Below are 20,024 nucleotides of genomic sequence, written 5' to 3' on the forward strand. Positions count from 1 at the left end.
GGCTGGGGCAGAGGGTTAGGGTGTGGGGGGGTGAGGGCTCTGGCTGGGGCTGGAGATGAGGGGTTTGTGGTGTTGGAGGGGGCTCAGGGCAGGGGCAGAGGGTTGGGGTGAGGGGGGATGAGGGCTCTGTCTGTGGCTGGAGATGAGGGGTTTGGGGTGTTGGAGAGGCTTAGGGCTAGGGATGAGGATGGGGGTTGGACTAGATGACCTTCTGGGGTCCCTTCCAACCCTGATATTCTATGATTCTATGATTGAGGGTGCGGTGGGGGGTGAAAGCTCTGGCTGGGGGTGCGGGCTCTGGGGTGGGGCAGGGCTAGGGATGAGTTTGGGGTGCAGGCAGGCTGCTGCGGGACAGGGGCCAGAGAGGAGGACTCCCCCCCCCCCAGCCCTTTCCCTGCCGGCAGCAGCGAGCTCTGGGGGAGGAGCCTCCCTTTCCCACCCCCCAGCAGCACACTCACCCCCCCCCACTGTCACTGCATGTGCTCCTAGGGCCTCTCTCAGGTCCAGGAATCTCCCTGGCCTCCCCCGTGGTGGGTGCCGGGGGAGCTGGGTGCGTCTCCTCCCCTGCTGTTGCCCTGCCTGTAGCCTCACCGGGGGTGGGGGGTGGGGCTGCCCCTTGCCTAGCACGGCGCAGGAGCGGTGACTGCGGGTGGGGGCCCCCGTGCTGGTGGAGGGTCCCGCTGGAAAAGGGAAGGGTCTGAGGTGGCAGGGCAGGCTCCGTCGGCCCGGGCTGGCGAGACGGGGGCACGAGGACCCTGGGGCAGCGGTTGCTGCAGGGAGGCAGCAGGGCCCGGGGAGGTGTGTGGGGGCAGCAAGAGGGGGCTGGGGCAGGTGCGGGGGTGGAGAGGCTGGGCTGACTCCACTCACCCCGCGCTGCTGGGACCAGCAGGGCAGCAGCAGTGTAAACGTGGCTCCCATCACGGCCTGCAACTGCTGCAGCCTCCAGCCGGGAAGGGGGAGAAGCAGCCTTTGCAGCCGGGGCTCAGGGCGTCCCTGGGCACATCCCCTGCGCACACCTCGGCTCCGGATGCCGGCGAGCATTTGGCTGTGGAGATGCTGTGGCCTGTTCCTGCGGGGGGCACTCAGTGGTGGGTGTCTGGGTGAGGGGTTCTCCATCATGGGGCAGCTGGAGGGGTGGCGCCTCTGGGTGTTATATGGCTGTGCTGTTCTCTATGTTAGGGGGATACATGTAGTTGTAGCTCAGAGCTAGTGACTGGTTCCTCTCCTCAATTTCCCGGGAGATCTCTGCTAGGCGATCCTGGAAGGCAGCCATGAGCTGCTTTGGCCCGTGTTCGGTAAAGTGCTCCTCAGGGTATGTCCCCAGGGGTCTCTGGAAGGGAACAGGGAGAGTGGTGAATACAGAGGCATCAAAATCACTGACCCCCCTCCAGGATCTACTCCAGGGCTGCATTCTTATTACTCCAAGGCTGGAGTAGAGAAGAGAGGTTTTCTCGGGGGATTGAGATAGCAAAGGCAAGGGCTGGGGCACTGACTGGTGGAGCTTTGCACGCGAGAGAAACAGACACTGAAGCAGCACAGAGCCAAGGAGACAGCCAGAACAAGCTTTGGGGGTGTGGCTCCGGACAAAGCCGAGAGAGAGAGAAAGTTTTTGGGCTGAGTGCTAGTTGGAACGAGGCTTGGAACTGTGAGCAAGGTAATTTCCTCCTGTTCTTTGAGTCCTCCAGACTTTGCAAATAAAGACAATTCCAGCAAAGAAACACCTGGCTCCATCACCAATGTCTCCTCGCGATGGAAACAATCCACACCAGCCCCTGAGTAATCATTTTCCACCCAAACTTTTCTCTTCTTTTTGAGAAAAAATGGATGTTTGGGGACACCAAAATATTTTCTGAATTATCCCTTTTGCCAAAGAGTTAATTTAAAAATAATACTAAAAAAAAAATGTGACCCATTTCGAGTTTGCAACCCATTTTCAGTTCCAAATGGCTTTTTGTGTCGAACGTTCTGAAACGTCCACGCACAAAAATGCTCAGAATCGAAAGGAAATGTTGCTTTCGGGTTGAACAACAGGTTGGGCTTGACCCCAAAACGATTCATTTTCAACTTCTCGAAATCACCGACAATGGCAGCGCTATTGTAGCCATGTTGGTCCCAGGATATCAGAGAGACAAGATGCCGGAGGGAATATCTTTTATTGGACCAACTTTCCTTGGTGAAAGAGCTCGAAAGTTTGTCTCTCTCACCGACAGAAGTTGGTCCAAGAAGAGATATTCCCTCTCCCACCTTGTCTAACAAACCAAAAAAGTCACAGATTCACCCACCTCTGTCATTGGAGATTTTTAAGAGCAGGTTGATCAGACACCTGTCAAGGATGGTCTAGATCATAGAACCATAGAAGATCAGGGTTGGAAGAGACCTCAGGAGGTATCTACTCCAACCCCCTGCTCAAAGCAGGACCAACCCCAACTACAGCATAGATAATACTTACACTTGCCTTGAGTGCAGGGGACTGGACTAGGTGACTGTTCCAGGTCCCTTCCAGTCTTACACTTCTACAATTCTAACTGCAGGGTCCAAAATTTTGGTTAAACGGCTTGGGTCAGAAATGTTTAACAATGCTCAGGGAGAGCTGGGTCTATGGAGAGAACTGGAGAGTACTTTATGTCTGAACAGTGGTCGAACCCGTCTCCATAGGGAAAGACCTCTCCCCACCTCTTCTGACAGGCCCCAGGCCTCTAAACAATGATCACATGCATGTCACTTTGGGGACATTTCCTCCCTGTCGGCACAGTGGCTGTCCACCCCCACCATGTCCCGAGAGGGTAACAGAAAAGGGGCTGAAATGCTGGGTCCATGTCCTCAAATCAGCAGCAGGTCCAATGGACCTCCTGCTGATTGACACCAGCTGAGGATCTGGCCCCATTGACTCCAATAGAGAGATGCCCATTGACACCAGCCGGGAGCTGGCCCCATTGACTCCAATAGAGAGACGCCCATTGACACCGGCTGGGATCTGGCCCCACTGACTCCAGTGGAGAGACGCCCTTTGACACCAGGTGAGGTCTGGCCCCTCTGTGGGTGTTTCAGAGGCAGTGAAGGACACACACCCCTAATCCAATACTGAAGGATTCAGAGGGGGGGTTCCCCTCCCGAAAGACACCCCCCACCCCAGATCCAGGGTCCCCCCCCTTGTCCACCAGCCCCAGCAGCCCTGCTCTCACCATGTCCCGATCCTCATTACGCAGCACCCAGAGGACAGAGAGGATCAGGCTGGTGGTGTTCATCTCAGGGATGGTGTCCAGGAACTCCTTCAGGGTCACCTTGGCCTTGTTCTGGGGTGGCGGCTTCCGCATGGATGATGGGTAATTGGGCATGAAGACTGCCAGCTCGAACTGGGGCCAGGAAAGGGAAGCCAGAGGTTAGATCCCACCTGGGAGCTTGACTGGCAAGGTCATGAGAGAATCCAGGAGTCCAGAACAGGAGCCGCAGGACCAGCTGCCCAGGGGGTCCTGGGACCCTGCCCAACACCCAGCCTGACCCAGGCCCCATTCAGTAAGCTGCAGAGGCAGTTCAGAGCCATGGCTGGGACTCTGACCTGCAGTCCAGTCCCAGCGACTCCATGATCTCCCTCTGTGCCACCAGGCCAGGCACCAAGGCACTCCATGCCTCAATTTCCCCATCTGTACAAGGGAGGTGACCATTCTTCCCATTGTCTGTTTTGTCTATTTAGAGGGTGAGCTCTTTGAGTCAGGGACCATCTCTCACTATGTCACCGTGCAGCGCCTGGCACAATGGGGGACCTGATCTCAGTGTGGTGGGGGGTTCTGTGCAGTGTGCACAAGGGGGGACCCTGATCTGAGATGGGGTCTGTGCAGCACCCAGCATGACTGGGCCCCGATCTCTCCCATGGCTTTTCATTTTGATTCATTTTGTTGAAAAAATGAAAAAATTACAAAGGAAATGAAAATTTTCTTTAAAAAAAATTGTCAGAGGGAGGGAGGGGATGGAACATGTGCAAGATGCTTGACAAAGCCAGGAATAGAACCCAGGAGTCCTGGCTCCCAGCCCCCCTGTGCTAACCCACCAGACTGCACTCCCCTCCCAGAGCTGGGGAGAGAGCCCAGGAGTCCTGGCTCCCAGCAACTCCACCTGGGCTAGAGTGGACTTTAAGCCACAGTAACTCCTGGGCATGAGCCACCAAGTCTCAGACCCCAAAGTATGGGGCGTATCCAATGGGCCCCAAAGGGCAGGAGGGGACAGACTGGGGCCCAAGGGCAGGGACACTGGTGTAAGGAAAGGAAAGGGGGAGAAGGAAAGAGACACCCCCTCCAAGAGGGGGACAGGGCGGGCGGCCCTCACCCACCTGCCCGGCGTTGACCGCAGCGTGATAGGCGGAGCAGGTGAAGATCACCATGGTCAGGTACTTGGTCAGCTCGGCCGCGGTGCCCAGAGTCGAGGGGACGCCTGCCGGGGAGGGATGGACTGGTGAGCATGGGACTGGGGCCCCCTCCCCTGCCCCTGGCTGGGAGCCTCCCGTCTCCGCTCCCCCTGCCAGGGGTGATGCTGGGCCAGTGCAATACCAGCCTCACTACTGCGAGTGCACGTGTAACACCGACAGACTCGGCGGGCGGGATCGAACCGGGGGCCTCCGGAGCTTAGTGCATGAGCCTCTACCGCGTGAGCTAAAAGCCACGTGGAGGCGTGCGGGCGACCCACGGCTGTCGCACGGCAGGCGTCACGCCTAGGCCGTGGCTGATGTTTTCACGAGCGCCTTGGGGTTTGGAGACTCCTTAACGGGGGCTGGTTCTTGGGGGTGGGAGGGAGGACCCCTCAGCGGTGCCTGTGACCCCAGGCCCAGAGATCGCTGCCCGCTAGCTGCCCCCGCCCTCTCACCCGATGCCTGTCGGCCGAGGAATCCCTTGGTGAATATCTCGCCCACCCACGCCTGCAGCTCGTGGTCACTCTGCACCGAGAGGCTGGTCTGGTAGTAGATCCCCACGATGCCGGAGACAAAGCTGGGAGAGTTAAAGGGGAATCGGGTCAGTCCGGACGCCGGGGTCCATGGTGAGAGGCTCTCCTCTAGGACAAGCCGCCCCCCCCCCCCCAGTCTCCACAGAGCTATTCCTGCTCCCCTTCAACTTCACTTCTTAGGTGGTCCATTTTCCCCTCCATCCCCCGTGCCACCCAGGAGAGTTGGTTTTATGGTTTGGGGTCAAATGTTTCCAAGCCTCTAAGTGATTTAGGAGCCTGTCTGCCATTCTCCAAAGGGACTTAGGCGCATGGTGGGTTAAATTTACAATGGCAGCTGGGCGCCCAGAATAATTTACAAAATGCCCAAGCTGGTTCGGTGTCTAAATTCCGTGGACTTCAGCATTTAGGTTCCTAAATCGAGAGGGACGAAATGTTTGCACCATGGTGGCAGGAACAGGGAAAGCTAAGGGGCCATGGCCCCATCGCTTTTTACCCGCTTTAATGGGAAGCGACGTGGGGAGGGGGGGCGGAGAGAAGCAAGCAGGGACAGGGCCTCGGGGAAGAGGCGGAATAAGGGCGGAGCCTTGCAGGGAGGGATGGAGTGGGGGCGGGGCCAAGGTGCAAGCACCGATGGCCCCCCTACTTCCAGGGAGTTTCCAGCGCTCCTGGTTTGAGCTAAAACTTTTTTGGGGGTACAAAATGGAGTCGCGGTGACCCTGAAAGAGTTTGCAGATGACTCCAGTGTTGCCAGCTCTTGTGCTGAAAAAAAAAAAACATCCGAAAATCTGGAAACCGCCCCCCAAAATTTAATTTTTTGTTCTAACATTTGTTCAAAATGTCCTGGAAATTTATTTTTTTTTAATTCAAAAATGTATCAAAATGCTCCAAATGGAAACAAACCAAGTCAATTAACACAAAACAAAATGTTTAATTTGACCTGAAAGGAATTTTATTTTGGGGGTGTGATATTTTGAGGGGCTGAACATTTTGAAAATTGCTAGTTTGGGGCCAACCTAAAACTATATAAAATTAAGTTATTTATTTATACTTTTCAAAATTGCCAACCCACCCAAAAAAAACCCTTAGCCCTTTGTGTGCACTTCGGAAAATGTTACCCTCTAAATGGAGATTTGGACTGGGTTAACCACAGATGTGAATTTAAAGCAAGTTCATTGGACTAGACGACCAATGAACCTCCTGAGGTCTCTTCCAACCCTGATCTTCTGTGATTCTATGAACCGGCAGCAGATCCTGGGGCTGACGGTCTCATTTGGGCTGTTCTTCGATTGGGATCGCGTTGAAGTGGTTTCAGTGAAAGTGAATTAAGAGCTTCCACATTGTCACTAAACCGGATTGAAATCTGATTTCAGTTATCAACGGGCCCAACTTTGTGTGGTAAAGGACGTTCGCTGGATCCCAGCAGAACAAGCCCAGTATGCAGGGCTCCCTCCCATACAGGACCTGGACTCCCACGGGGCCCTGCCTCTGATCCCCTCCACACTCAGAGCCCCAACACTTTGCCCCCTCTGATTTCACTAGGTCTAACCCCTTCCCCTACATTTGTCTTCATCTCTCCTCCCCACCCCCCACCCCCCAGCACCCCTCACCTCTCTATAGCCGCCCAGATCTTGAGCCCATCATCCCTGTAGTAGTAGTGCTGGACTGAGCCCACCCCGCGCTCCTGGATGTCATCGGGAAGGCAGAGCGCGGTGTAGGTCAGGTTCTCCAGGCCCTTGCGGAGGAGCTCGGCGAGGCCTGGGCGCCCGGTCGCTATGGCCTGTGGAATACAGACCCGGCCCGGGCCCGCTGGGAGTGACTGCCACGGAGCAGCAGGCCCCAGGGGAGGCGGGAGGACACTGGAATTGCGTTAATTCCCCAGGGTCTGGGGCCGCACTGGGAATCACACTTACGAAATCCTTTGGTGACAATTGATTTTCCCTCCCAAAATATGTTCACTAATGAAAGTGACCAGGAAAATAAAAGGAACTGGGGACACGGGGGACAAAAGGAAGAAGGAGAAGGAAAAAAGGGAGGAAAGCAGGAAAAACTAAGAAAGATGAACAATGGGGGGAAACAAGAAAAAACAGAAAGAAAAAGCAAGAAAAAGAAGTGAAAAAATAAGAAAAAAGGGAAAAGGGGGGGAACAACAAGAAAAAGGGAAAAACCAAGAAAAACACAAATTAAGAAAAAGAAGTGAAGAGAGAAAGAAACTAAAAAATAGGGAAAATGACGGGAGGGTAAACAAAGAAAAAGGGAAAACCCTAGGGGCAAAAATGGAAAAAAAAATTAAAAAGTGAAAAGAGAAAGAAACAAACAAGGGAAAAGAAAAAAATCCAAGAAAAAAATTAAAAGAAAAAAACAAGAAATAACAGAGAAACCAAGAGAAAAAACGGAAAAAAAGGAAAAAAAGGGGAAAAAAGGAAAAGAGGATAAAACCAAGGAAAAGGGAAAACCCAAGAACAAAATGGGAAAACCAGGAAAAAGTGGGGTGGGGAGAGGAGCCGGGAAAACAGGGAAAGGACGAAGTCAGGGAATCTCAGGGAAAAGAAGCAAAGGGCAACAAAGGAAGGAAAATCACGATTATGAAGGAAAATGTCATAAAAATGCCATGAACTTTTTTTTTGCATTTCAAGTGCAAAACCTTTAATTTTTCCCCACTGGCCATTTTTCAGTGAAAAACATGTTCCCTCGCCCTAATCAGAAGGGAGGAAACTGTGGTTCAGGCCACGCCCACAAAAGGGATAATTGTGCTTGGGTTGAAATGGTTCCAGTGAAAGTGAATTAAGAGCATCCACACGGGGGGGGGGGGGGGGTCACTAAACCAGATTGAAATCTGATCTCAGTTATCAACGGGCTCAACTTTGTGTGGAAAAGGATGTTCGCTGGATCCCAAATGTGAGGTGGCCAATGAGCGCTAATCACCAGGAGGAGCTGCTTCTGCCTTTCGTTTGATTGGCTGAGCAGGCTGGGGGGCAGAGCTGGGTTGGTGGAGTTTGGGAGGGGCAGTGGTGTAGTTGATTTGATGGGCAGTTTGGTCATTTTCCTTCCTTTCTGAACAAGTTATGGGAGGCAGTGTGGCCTAGGGGCTAGCACCCGGGGCTAGCACCCAGCTCTGCCTGGTTCTACCAAAGACATGCTGAGTAAGGCAAATAAGGCCCGACCTTCTGCCTCAGTTTCCCCATCTGTAAAATGAAGCTACTGCTCCTCATGTCCTTTCTAAAGTGCTTTGCAATCTAGGGGTGAAAAGCACCAGCTACAAGGAAGAGATTATATTACTATCATGAGACGATCCCCTCTTTACCCGATCGAATACGCCCCCGGAGCTGATGAGAAAGGTCCGGGCCAGGACATCGATGAGGATGGAGAAACGGGTGTGAGGGATCAGGAGCTGGAAGAGAACAGGCGTAGGGGCTGAAGCAGCTGGAGAGAAGGTTCCAAACACACACAGCTGGGCACTTCTAGAACACACACACGGAGATACGGGTGACTCCTGTGTATAGATTCGGGGGGACACACCCGGCTGGGGCCCTCTCAAACTGTTGGACTCTTTGGCAGCAAACATCCATCTGGGCTTGTCTGAGCATCAAAAGGCACACACTGGGCACCTCTGGGGAATGTGCCCCAGGTGGGCACAGCAAGAACCGGGCACCCTTGGTCAACACCCTCAACAAGTCCCAGGACCTGCAGAAGAGGGTGTGACGAAGCAGGACTGTTCTTAATGGTTCTTCTGAATACTGTAGGGGTGTCTCAGTTTCCGCTATGCAGTTCTTAAGTATCGAGGTGATGGGAGAAGGGTGTATGATCGTTGCAGAGCCCTAGAGGGCAGGTGTGTGCAGATGTCTGGACACAGAGAATGGCCGACACCCTATTTCCTGACAACTGATGGCCTGGCCCTTCCCCCCTGCAAGGTGAGAGCTAAAGGGTTGGAGAACAAAGGAATCAGGTGACTTCCTGACCCGGGAATGGGACAAAGCCCAGAGGAGGGGGGGCTGGAGAGAGTTTCACTTTGGGGCTGGCTGGAGACATGGAGTGAAGTGCAGACGGGGTTGTCTGGATGTCTGCCCCCAAAATGGACCCGGCTGAGTGGTCCTGTTCTCTGCACCTACAAGCTCTGTGTTAGACCATGTTCCTGTCGTCTAATAAACCTTCTGTTTTACTAACAGGCTGAGAGTCACGCCTGACTGCAGAGTTGGGGGGCAGGACCCCCTGGCTTCCCCAGAACCCCGCCTGGGCAGACTCACTGTGGGAAGCGCACGGAGGGGCAGAGGATGCTGAATGCTCCGAGGTCAGACCCAGGAAAGTGGAAGCCGGGTGAGCTGGGTGTCCTGAAGACAGGCTGCTCCCAGAGAGGAGACTTCCCCAGAGTCCTGCCTGGCTTCCTAGGGAGCAGCTCCAGAGCATCGCCCGGGGACTCCGTGACAGTGGGTAGCCAGGAATGGGACTCACCCCACCCCTGATGCCACCTGTTTGATCCTTGCATAAGGTGCCGGGTGTGGACACTGGCTGCCCGCCGCCTTCCCATTGGCTGACTCCCCAAGAGGAGTGGGGCCCCGCCCCCCCATGGACCCGCCCCCCACAGCAGCTCCGCCCCCCTCACCTTGTACAGGGGGTGGCACGTGGGCAGCTGGCGCTGGGTGGCCACTGAGAAGACCTCGGCCAGCAGGTGGGCGCGGAGCAGGTGGGAGCTGACCTCGTGTAGGTGGAACTCGGAGCTGCGCACCCAGGTCTTGGCCAGAGTCCAGAGCCAGTCGGAGTCACTGGGCAGGAAGATGGGGCTGTCGGGACCTGGGCGCTGGCTGAGCTGTGGGGGAGCTGGGTCAGAGCACTGGGTTCGGTACCCCCCGGATCAGAGCACTGGGCCCACCCAGCCCGGTATCCCCCCCGGGTCAGAGCAATGGGCCCATCCAGCCTGGTATCCCCCCTGGATCGGAGCAATGGGCCCACCCAGCCCGGTATTCCCTCCCCCCTCCCCCCACCCGGGTCAGAGCAATGGGCCCATCCAGCCCGGTATTCCCCCGGGTCAGAGCAATGGGCCCACCCAGCCTGGTATCCCCTCCGGATCAGAGCAATGGGCCCATCCAGCCCCCTCCCCCCACCCGGGTCAGAACAATGGGCCCATCCAGCCCAGTATCCCCCCTGGGTCAAAGCAATGGGCCCATCCACCCCGGTATCCCCTCCCCCCTCCCCCCACCCGGGTCAGAGCAATGGGCCCATCCAGCCCGGTATCCCCTCCGGATCAGAGCAATGGGCCCATCCAGCCCCCTCCCCCCACCCGGGTCAGAACAATGGGCCCATCCAGCCCAGTATCCCCCCTGGGTCAAAGCAATGGGCCCATCCACCCCGGTATTCCCTCCCCCCTCCCCCCACCCGGATCAGAGCAGTGGGCCCATCCTGCCCAGTATTCCCCCGGATCAGAGCAATGGGCCCATCCAGCCTGGTAGCCCCCCCATGGTCAGTGCAATGGGCCCATCCAGCCCCATATCCCCCCAGTGGACCCATTCACCCACTGGATCAGAGTAATGGGTCCATTGGGTCTGTGCAGCGCCTGGCACACTAGGGCCCTGCCCACAAGAATAATTGTGTCTTTCGCAATGGTGGAGCCCAGTTGCTCCCTAGCTGCAAGTGGGCCCAGGTGGCTCAGGAGGGGAGAGCAGAGAAACCCCTCACCTGGATGGCCAAGGGGACGACCTCCCCGCTGGGTTTCTGGTGCAGCAAGCACAGGGGTGCGGCGACGTACTGCTGGTGACCGTTCACTTCAATGGTGGGAATGTCTTCCAGGAGCTTGTAATCTGCTAGATAGATGCTCCCTCTCTGTCACGCAGAGCAGAGGAGGGTCAGTGCCCCGCTCCCAGGGCTGTGAGCTTCCCTTCAGCAGTGTCCCAGCAAGCAACACACATAGAACTTACCCAGTATTAAAATGCAGCCACCTCTGGGGCGGGGCGGCTGCTTATACAGGGATCCCTCACCCAGCACTGAGATGCAGCCACCTCTGGGGCGGGGTGGCTGGTTATGCAGGGATCCCTCACCCAGCACTGAGATGCAGCCACTTCTGAGGCGGGGCGGCTGGTTACTCAGGGACCCCTTGCCCGGCGCGGAGATGCAGCTACCTCTGGGGTGGGGCGGCTGGTTACCCAGACCCAGCTATGCTACAATTTAGTTTGGGAAGAGAGCACCGGGCTCCCACCAGCAGGAGTTCACGGGGAAGGAGGGCAGGATGGACTCGACAGGGCTGGGACTCAGCCAGGCTCTGATTATTTTCGGGGGGCGGGGTGTTACCTGCAGCTCCTCCCGGAGGCTGGTGGATTCCCCCAGAGAGCCGGCCACCATCTCCTGCGTCACGGGGAAGTTCTCGGGAAGCGCCGTGCATTTCCGGATCAGAACGGGGTTGAACCCATTCAGATACTGGTACCCGAAGAAAGCATCTTCCTGCCAGTGCTCAATGACGTACTCTGGGGATACAGACACACACCAGCCCTTGAAATGAAACCCCATCGCCTGGGCAGGGGAGTGGGGTCTGGTGGTTAGAGCAGGGGGGCTGCAAGCCAGGACTCCTGGGTTCTCTCCCGGGCTCTGGGAGGGAAGTGGTGTCTAGTGGTGAGAGCAGGGGACTGGGAGCCAGGACTCCTGGGTGCTTTCCCTGGGTCTGTGGGGGGAGTGGGGTCTAGTGGTGAGAGCGGGGGCGGGCAGGAGAGAGAACCAGGACTCCTGGGTCCTTTCCTTGGCCCTATGTGGGGAGTGGTGTAGTGTGGAGCTGGGAGCCAGGACTCCTGGGTTCTCTACTCAGCACTCAGAGGGGAGTGGGATCTAGTGGTTAGAGCCAGGGGGGCTGGGAGCGAGGACTCTTGGGTTCTCTCCCTGCCTCTGGGACTAACTGTTAGAGCGGGGCAGGGGGAGAGGACTTTTGGTTTTTTTTTGCCTGGCTCTAGGAGGTCTTGGCCCTGGACAAGTGGTCAGAAGGGGGTGGGGGCTGGGAGCCAGGACTCCTGGGTTCTCTCTCAAGCTCTGGGAGGGGAGTGGGGTCTAGCCGTTAGAGTAGGGGGGGCTGGGAGTCCTGAGGGGAGCCCTGGTGGGGGGCAGAGGGTGGCAGGACCAGTTGTCCTGGAGGGGCCGTGTGTTGGCCCACAGATGACACAGGGAAGGAAAGGGGGGATCCCAGCGCCGGGGGTCTCCCTGTGCTGGTGTTGGCTCCCCGCCCCTCCCCACAGTGCTTGGAGCAGCACGGACCTGAGACTGGGCTGTGGTAGAACCAGAAAATCTTGGGGATGTCAGTTAACGTCTCCCAGGAGTACGGCCGGTCCAGGAACCCCTTCAGCTTGGACTCCAGCAGCCTGCGGGGACAGGGAGCCAGGCTCAGAGACGCTGTGTGCGCCCTCTGCCTGGACCCTCTGTCCCCCTCACACCCCTGTCTCCATCCGTCCCCATCCACACCCTCTGTCCACCCCTTCACACCCCTCTCACCCCATCCACACCCTCTGTCTGTTCCCCTCACTCCCTCTTACCCCATCCACACCCCTCTGCCTGGCTGTTCCCAAGTGCACCCTCTGCCCATCCATAAACACCTCTCTGTCTGGCCCCATGTGACCCCCCCCCCTTTCCGTCCCCATACACCCCATTCTCTCTGTCTCTGATCCAGTGTACACCCTCTGTCTGTCTGATCCCATACACCAGTCTGTCTCTCCCCATACTCGCCCTTCTGTCCCACACGCGCCCCTCTGTCTGTCCCCATGTGCACCCTCTTTCTGCCTGGCCCCGTACACAGCCCTCTGTCTAGCCATCTCCTCATGGACTGTCTGTCTGTCTGTGCCTCTGTCTCTCCCCACACACAGCCCTCTGTCTCTCCAGCCCCACACACCCCACCTATCTGTCGCTCCAGCTATGGGTCCAGCCCTTTTCCCAACCTGGCCCCCAGCACTGGACCCAATCGCCAGTGCCACAGACGGGGCAAACCCCTCCCGGGTCCGGCTCCCTGGTTCCATATCCCTTAGCCCGAGCACCCCCAGGACCTCACGCTGGGTGACCGCTAGTTCTCGGCTTTCCGGGGCACCGTCCCCCCTTCGGCAGGGCTGCCCGCCTCCCCTGCTCCCAGACGCATTCGCCCGCTACGAGGCAGTTTCTCGGCATGGGCCCAGCGGACCCGGGGATCCAGCCGGGGCGGTAGGTCTGTCCCATCTCCGCCGCGGCTTATTGCCCCACCTGTCCTTGCCCCAACCTCACCTCGGAGCAGCAGGAATTTTATATTGACTACCCCGATCTCTGAGGACAATCTGGAATGAACTGATCCCTGCAGAACATAGATAGATAGATAGATAGATAGATAGATAGATAGATAGATAGATAGATAGATAGATAGATAGATAGATAGATAGATAGATAGATAGATAGATAGATGGGGTGGATGGGGATAGATAGATAGATAGATAGATAGATAGATAGATAGATAGATAGATAGATAGATAGATAGATAGGGTGGATGGGGATAGATAGATAGATAGATGGGGTGGATGGGGATAGATAGATAGATAGATAGATAGATAGATAGATAGATAGATAGATGGGGTGGATGGGGATAGATAGATAGATAGATAGATAGATAGATAGATAGATAGATAGATAGATAGATAGATAGATAGATAGATAGATAGATAGAGGGGGTGGATGGGGATAGATAGATAGATAGATCGATCCCCCTTCAGTGATACAGGAGTCAGGCTGGAGGGTGGGGCACAGTTACGGCTAATGAAATAATTTCTGGATCTCCTAATGAGAGATACAAAAGGTCAGCTCCTCAAGGATACGTGGGCGCCTAACTCCCCTTTCTTCCAATGGGATTTAGGCACTTCAATCCCTCTGGAGAGCTGGGCCACCCCTCAAAGAAGTGAGGAGCACGCCTCTCGCCCCTCCGCTTACGCCGCCGATCCACGCCCGAAGAAAGCAGAGGCCTTGGGGAACGAATATTGGAGGTTGACCTCGGCGGTCAAGGCACTGTCGACGTCGGCACACCACGGTGTGCCAGGGATGTACTCCTTCCACCTGTCCCGGGGAAGAGGGTGATTAATAACAAGCCTCGCTGGCTTCGGGTCAGCCAATCTCAAAACACTTTAGCAAACGGTAGTGTGTCGTTTTACGGGTGGGGAAACTGAGGCAAGGAGTAGGTGGGGGAAAACAAGTCGTGGCAGAACCCAGGTATCCTGACTCCCCACTCCAGGGCTTTATTCACTTGGCCCCACCGCACCTGGGCCTTAACTAAGACAGCAGCCAGGGCAGGGACTGAGCACTCCATCAGCTCCAGGAGCAAGCAGGGATGGCTTAAGCCCTTGGCCCTTCTGTCTCATGCCTCATCCCCCAGACCCCGTCCCGCCCCCTGGATTTCTTCAATTCAACAGAAGCTCAGCTTGAGGGTTTTTTTAAAAAAAAGGTTCGTTCGTTTCTGGCCCCTGGGGCTGCACAGAAAGGCTTTAAACCATGACGCAGCTGTAACCCGAACCGTGACACTGCCTGAGTTTGCGGGGAGCCTGAACCCATTGCTCTGGAGGGGGAGGGGAACTGCCCTTAATGTTCCCCCTTTGACTCACCTATATCTTTCCTGTTGCAGCGTCAGCTCCTCGCGGCGGTACTTCTGGAGCAGGTAGTGGGAGTCGCCACTAGGGATTTGGGCTGGAGAGAGGAGAGCGGGACTATGAAATCTGACCACGCCCTGCAGTGTGGGACGTATCCCAGACCCCTCTGACCTGACAGGGCTCCCTCTTGCCGACCGTCTAGCTTCCCGTCTAACCCTTCTCTTTATCCCCATCTATCTTGCCATCCATCCATCCCCCGCCCCACACCCATCTAGCAAACTAGCTAATCGCTACGGCTCTTTTCTTCTCTTCTCACTTTTCAGGAAAACAAATAAATTACCTCTGCTCCGTTGCTGACCCCTCTCACAGCTCGGTGGCAGACAGCTGTAAATTGACCCCAATTGACTAAGGCAGGTGATGCCGGTTGAAGTGTGTCCACAGGCAAGTTTAAGGGTCCACACCCACGTAAGTAAACTTGATTTAACATCGTCCAAGTGAGTTAAGTGTACATCAGGTATCCTGGGCAGTGGGTTTCTCCTGGAGGGGACCGCTAGCCCCAGGGCCTGGTAGGAATCCAGCAGCCACAGAGATGCACGAGTGGCAAGAAGAAAGGGAACCCAGGAGTCCAGGCGCACCCGCAGTGGGTCATACCTGTGCTTTCCACCAGCTCCACGGTGCAGTAGCCCTGAATCCACCGGTAGCAGGGGAAGCGGTAGGTGTCTCCCTCGGGGGACGTCACCCGGACCGCATTGCAGTACCACGTGCTCTCGGGGAACACGGAATAGGGCTCCTTGTGGAGCCGGATCAGCAAGATCGGCCCCAGGGCTCGCTCACTGGGCACCTCGTACTCCCGCACCTGGGGGAGACAGAGCACGGGGAGGGTTCGAGCCCCGGGCACGGAGCCTGCGTGCCCGGCCACTCGGGATGGACAGCGTTGCACGGGCAGATCTGCGGGTACAGCGCCTTCTTCGCCGTCGCTGGATCCCCAGCTGGAGTCAATGGGTGTCTCTCCATTGCAATCAACGGGGCCAGATCCTCAGCCCCTTGAAACCCAGTGGGGGATCTGGCCCCATGGACGCCCATGGAGAGACGCCCACTGACACCGGCTGGGGCTTTGGCCCCCATTGAGACCAGCTCTTTGACCTGCTGAACTTTCATCCTCCATTGCCAAGTGACGGAAACATTGAGAGTGTTTTTTGACCAGATTCTTAGCTGGCGTAAATAATTGTGCCAGGCACTGCACAGGCCCCGACTGAGATTAGGGTTCAGGCGTGCGAACTAGGGGTGCAGGGGGTGTTGCAGTCCAGGGCTCAGGTGCCGGCTGCCTGCTTCGCTTTCCAGCCACTGACCTGCCTGGGTCCTCGCAACGGACACCCCCCCCCGCCGCCCCGCTTCCGGAGCTCGTTCACCCCAGCCTTTGCCCCCTTACCGCTGTCTGGGTGCCCACCTCCCAGAGGCACAGTACTACTGCCGGCCCCAACTGGCGGGGGGGGGCGCTCAGACAGGGGTAACAGGGCAGGCTTTCAGCAACCCACTTTGAAAAGTATTCCAGCACTAATGGTTCAGAGTCCCTGTCGCTCCAGGTTCTACCCAGACCCCGACAGAGCTCAGGGCCCCGTGGCTCAGGGGACTGCACAGAACCGGACCGAATCAGGGCCTCAATTACGCCAGACGCTGCTCAGATATAAAATGACAGACCGTCCTGGGCCTAGATCCCAGGTGCCAGGTGGGGGTGCAGCCAGTAGATCACAGCTGGTATCAGTCAGCCCTGCGGAAATCCCCAGCATCCAGGCTGCAGACTCCCTCATCGACCGTCCCAGCCCACAGAACTGCGGTTCCATCAGGGGCTCCCGACCCGTCAGGCTGGTATGAGGCACCCCAACTTTCCCCCCCTCCCCGCGCCATCCTCTTTTGCTGCATTTATGTAAGTCAGCCTGGTCTGGCCCGGCATCAGCCAGGCTCCGACTGAGACAGGAGATCCCTCTCGTCTCGTTTGAGGACTAGAGCGCTAAAAAAGGGGGAGAATGACCCCGCATTTGGGTTTAGAAACCCTGCCTAAACCCCAATACTGGGTGCTTCTGTCCCATTTTACCTCTGGGGAAACTGAGTCACGAACACTGATCTCTTCGGGCAGAGCCACGAAAAGAACCCAAGGGTCCTTAGTCCCGGCCAGGCCCTCAAACCATTGCCCCGCTCTTCCTGACTGGATCCCCGCCTCCCCCCCCCCCCCCCACCCCCGCAGAAGGAACCGCCTAAAATACTCACTCTTCCCGGCTGAAAGTCCAACCCGTATTTGTCCAGCACATTCTTGGGGCTTTCGCCGTCGATGCCCACCAGAGTGATGGAGATGGTGTCAAAAGTGCCAGCCAGGACGCCCTGGCCGGTGGACACCTGGACTTTGTAGACGGTCATCAGGGCTGCTCTCAGGCAACGAGGGGGCTCCTGGCTCCAAGGTGCGGATAGTCTGGGGATCCCGTCCCGACGGTGGAGCTGGGAGTTCTCGCTCGCCGGTAGCTGGCTGGGTGACCTCTGCTTATTCACCGTCTGCCTTGGGACGGAGGCCAAGCCTGAGCGGAGGAGGCGGGGAATGCAGCGCCCCTGGCTGAGCCCCGCCCTGCACTTTCAAGCCACCCTACACCTCGCTGCACCCGTGATGACGGCCATCCCCGAGCACAGAGGGTGGCAGACGGCAGCGCCCAGAGAGCTTTCATGGGACGCTCCAGAGCGAAGGGCTTACCGCAGATTGATAGACTCTTACAAGTGCAGGGGGGTCTGGTCAGCATCTGGCACAACGGGGGACAGGAATTCGGTTGAGGGGGGCGTCTGGGCAGTACCTGGCCCTTGGGTTCCCTAATCTCTGTTGGGGGAGCGGTTCTGGGCAGCGCTTGGCACAACGGGACTCCAATCTCGGCTGGGTTAACAACTTTGGTTGACAACTTTCTAATCGTTTAAAACGGAACACCCTAGCCCCGCCCTTTCCCTGAGCCCCCCCCCGCCCCCGCAGTCACTACTTTCCCCTTCCCTCGGTGGCTCGCTGTCCTCCACTCTTACTCACTTTCACTGGGCTGGGGACGGGTGTTGGGGTGCGGGAGGAGTGAGGACTCCGGCTGGGGGGGTGCAGGGTCTGGGGTGGGACGGGGATGAGGGATTTGGGTAGCAGGAGGGATCTCCAGGCTAGGAGGTGGGGAATGAGATGGAATGGTTCTCAGTACTCCACGTAGCAAAAGGCTTTAAACCCAGAGTCTCAATACAGAACATGTAACACTGATGGAAAGTTTTGCCGATGGGGTAACAGTGACTCACCCACACTGTTTTATACTGTTGTGCGAAATATGATAGACAAGGCGGGGCTGTTACAAACGGGAAGACCAGTCCAGTCGGTAGATTACATTTTAATGGTAAAACAAAACAGGAAAGGAAGAGTTAATGCAGCAGTTGCGAACTAGCTGCCAAGAGTAGGGCTTGAAACTTAATTCCTCTAAAGCCTAGTTTAAGAAGAGAGAAGTGTAACACTCTGGGATTCCACTCAGTGCAGGGGGAAGATCTGTGGATAAGGAAAGAGTGAAATGTATTGTTAACTTCCCCATGCCGGTAGATACTATATCTTTCTTGGGACTCACTAATTCCGCAGCGAATTTATGGTTGGTTACGCAGAGAAGGCAGTTCTCTAATAAAGGGGGCAGGGTATAAAGACTACAGTGGACCTGGACAGAGGCGGCAACTAATTCATGGTAGAGCCAAAAACAGGGTTAATGGAAGCTACAGTTGCTGTATAAGGTATATAGTTCAATTTGAAGCTTGATGGGCATTGGGACTGTGTAACGTTACGGGAATACTGGCCCAGGTCTGCACACTTTGTTATCCCTGTCCAATAAAGGCTGGACCATTGTCAGAATCAATACTGTGTGCCAACCCCAAATTGGAAAAATTTATCTTACTAACTGTGGGCCAGTTGGTTTCCTTTCTAGCTGGAAATTGTTTCACCCATTTTATAAAACTAGGCACAATTACAAACAAGAATCTATTTTTTCTACAGGTGGTAGGCAAGTGCCCTAGAAAATCAACCTGTACGCGTTGGAGGGTGCCTTTTAACCCTTGATGAGTTAGCTCTCCTTGTCCTTCTAGCATGGTCTTGCTTCGCACATGTTAAACAGCTATGAATAGCTAGTCCAACTAACTCTAGTGCAAGCTGCAGAATCTTCAAAACGCATTTAAAAAGCTATACATTTAATTTCTCTTTATCTTTAACGTCTTGGCTAATGTAGACGATCCATTAGGACAGAACTTTAAATAAGTCAAAGCTCGGAAAATTTGCTGGCTTTCTCATGACTTATCCTTGGCTGTTGTCTTAAAATCACTACAACTCTTATTACTGGTGGTTGGTGGACGAGTTTTGCTAGTAACTACGGAAAACACAATCGCCATTTTCCTCTACTGTTGAAACCACTTGGGTCATTAAACAATGCTACTGAGGAATCTCTGGTCCTGTCCTGCACTAAAAGCTACACTTGGCTCAGTCAGAGATATCCATTGAAAAGGCACTGGAAGAAGACAAGACTTCATTTCAGAAGCTGATAGATATTGACTCCTTAATTGAAGACGACAAGTGTTCATTAAGTAAATCATACGCACTTGATTCTTACATCTCTACAACACCAACTTCTGGATTCCATTAACCTCGACGTAGCTTTCACAGAAGCCTGTCTCATAAAAGGCCGACAATGGAGTGGAGTGACGCACTACCAGCAATGGGGCTGCCATGTAATCAGCACCGACTACAGAATTCGAACACAGAGTTTAATATCGTGAACGAATGTAGATTTGATTTCAACTTCTTTAGCACTAAACGCAAAGAGGAGTATTTGGGTATACGCTTTTGTGGGATAAATTTGTTAGTTTCTAAGGTGCCACAAGGACCATCATTGTTTTAACTGATACAGACAAACACGGCTACTCCTCTGAAACCTAGTGGTTTGACCCAATTTTTGTGCCATGATTCCTGGGATGAAAGAAGGAGGACTTCATCTCTTGCTAGTCTCAGTCACAGGCGCTACAGATGAGCGTTCTTTTTTCTCATTGAATAAAGTTTTGTTTTCTGAAAGAAGACGCCCTCTGTCAGATCATGAGCATATCATGAAGGACTGCCAGTACCGGACACACGAGAAGCCACCAAAAACGGAGCCACTACATTCGATGAGTTCGTTAATACAGTTATGCAAAATTACAAGAAGGAAGTAGATATCTTGACCCCATCGCATCTTCTCTTCTCCTCGGTGGCAAGAGAGACAAACTTTTCTCCATCTTTTCACGTGTTTCTTTTCTAAACTACATATTCCCTTTTCCTCCAGCTTTTGCTCATGAACTCAGCTCAGCACAAGCCATGAATTAAGCCCGGACCTGCTGGATGGGAGACAAAAATTCTCCCACTGAACTACAAGTATGCAAAATGTTAAAAAGTGATCTGTGCCCAGTGATCGGCTCCACGCTGCTGCAGGGCACAGGGGTCTACCTGACACGTCCGAGAGCTCCTTGTTG

The 20,024-nt window shown here is 55.2% G+C and overlaps 1 protein-coding gene across 1 annotated transcript; it reads right to left on the minus strand.

Annotated features, from left to right (window-relative positions):
- Nucleotides 1-916: 916 nt before the first annotated feature.
- Nucleotides 917-17,025, minus strand: LOC140904262 (hydroperoxide isomerase ALOXE3-like). The gene is made up of 14 exons (XM_073326757.1): nt 16,755-17,025; nt 15,141-15,345; nt 14,505-14,586; nt 13,840-13,962; nt 12,157-12,260; nt 11,209-11,381; nt 10,600-10,743; nt 9,530-9,733; nt 8,234-8,320; nt 6,540-6,709; nt 4,855-4,976; nt 4,325-4,425; nt 3,183-3,353; nt 917-1,330 (listed from the first exon to the last, which is right to left on the minus strand). Exons 1-14 carry the CDS (start codon nt 16,899-16,901, stop codon nt 1,151-1,153), a joined length of 2,013 nt encoding a protein of 670 aa, XP_073182858.1. The 5' UTR covers nt 16,902-17,025; the 3' UTR covers nt 917-1,150.
- Between the last annotated feature and the right edge of the window lie 2,999 nt (nt 17,026-20,024).

The sequence above is a fragment of the Lepidochelys kempii genome, chromosome 28 (genome assembly GCF_965140265.1).
Source record: "Lepidochelys kempii isolate rLepKem1 chromosome 28, rLepKem1.hap2, whole genome shotgun sequence".
In the NCBI taxonomy this organism is placed as follows: domain Eukaryota; kingdom Metazoa; phylum Chordata; order Testudines; family Cheloniidae; genus Lepidochelys; species Lepidochelys kempii.

What these genes read in the sequence shown, in the direction of transcription:
- LOC140904262 (XM_073326757.1), bottom strand. Translation starts at nt 16,901, where the DNA reads ATGACCGTCTACAAAGTCCAGGTGTCCACCGGCCAGGGCGTCCTGGCT. An exon ending in TGGACTTTCAGCCGGGAAGA is followed by an intron (nt 15,346 to 16,754) that starts GTGAGTATTTTA and finishes TGTCTCCCCCAG; the next exon opens with GTGCGGGAGTACGAGGTGCC. An exon ending in GTAATGAGGATCGGGACATG is followed by an intron (nt 1,331 to 3,182) that starts GTGAGAGCAGGG and finishes GTTCCCTTCCAG; the next exon opens with AGACCCCTGGGGACATACCC.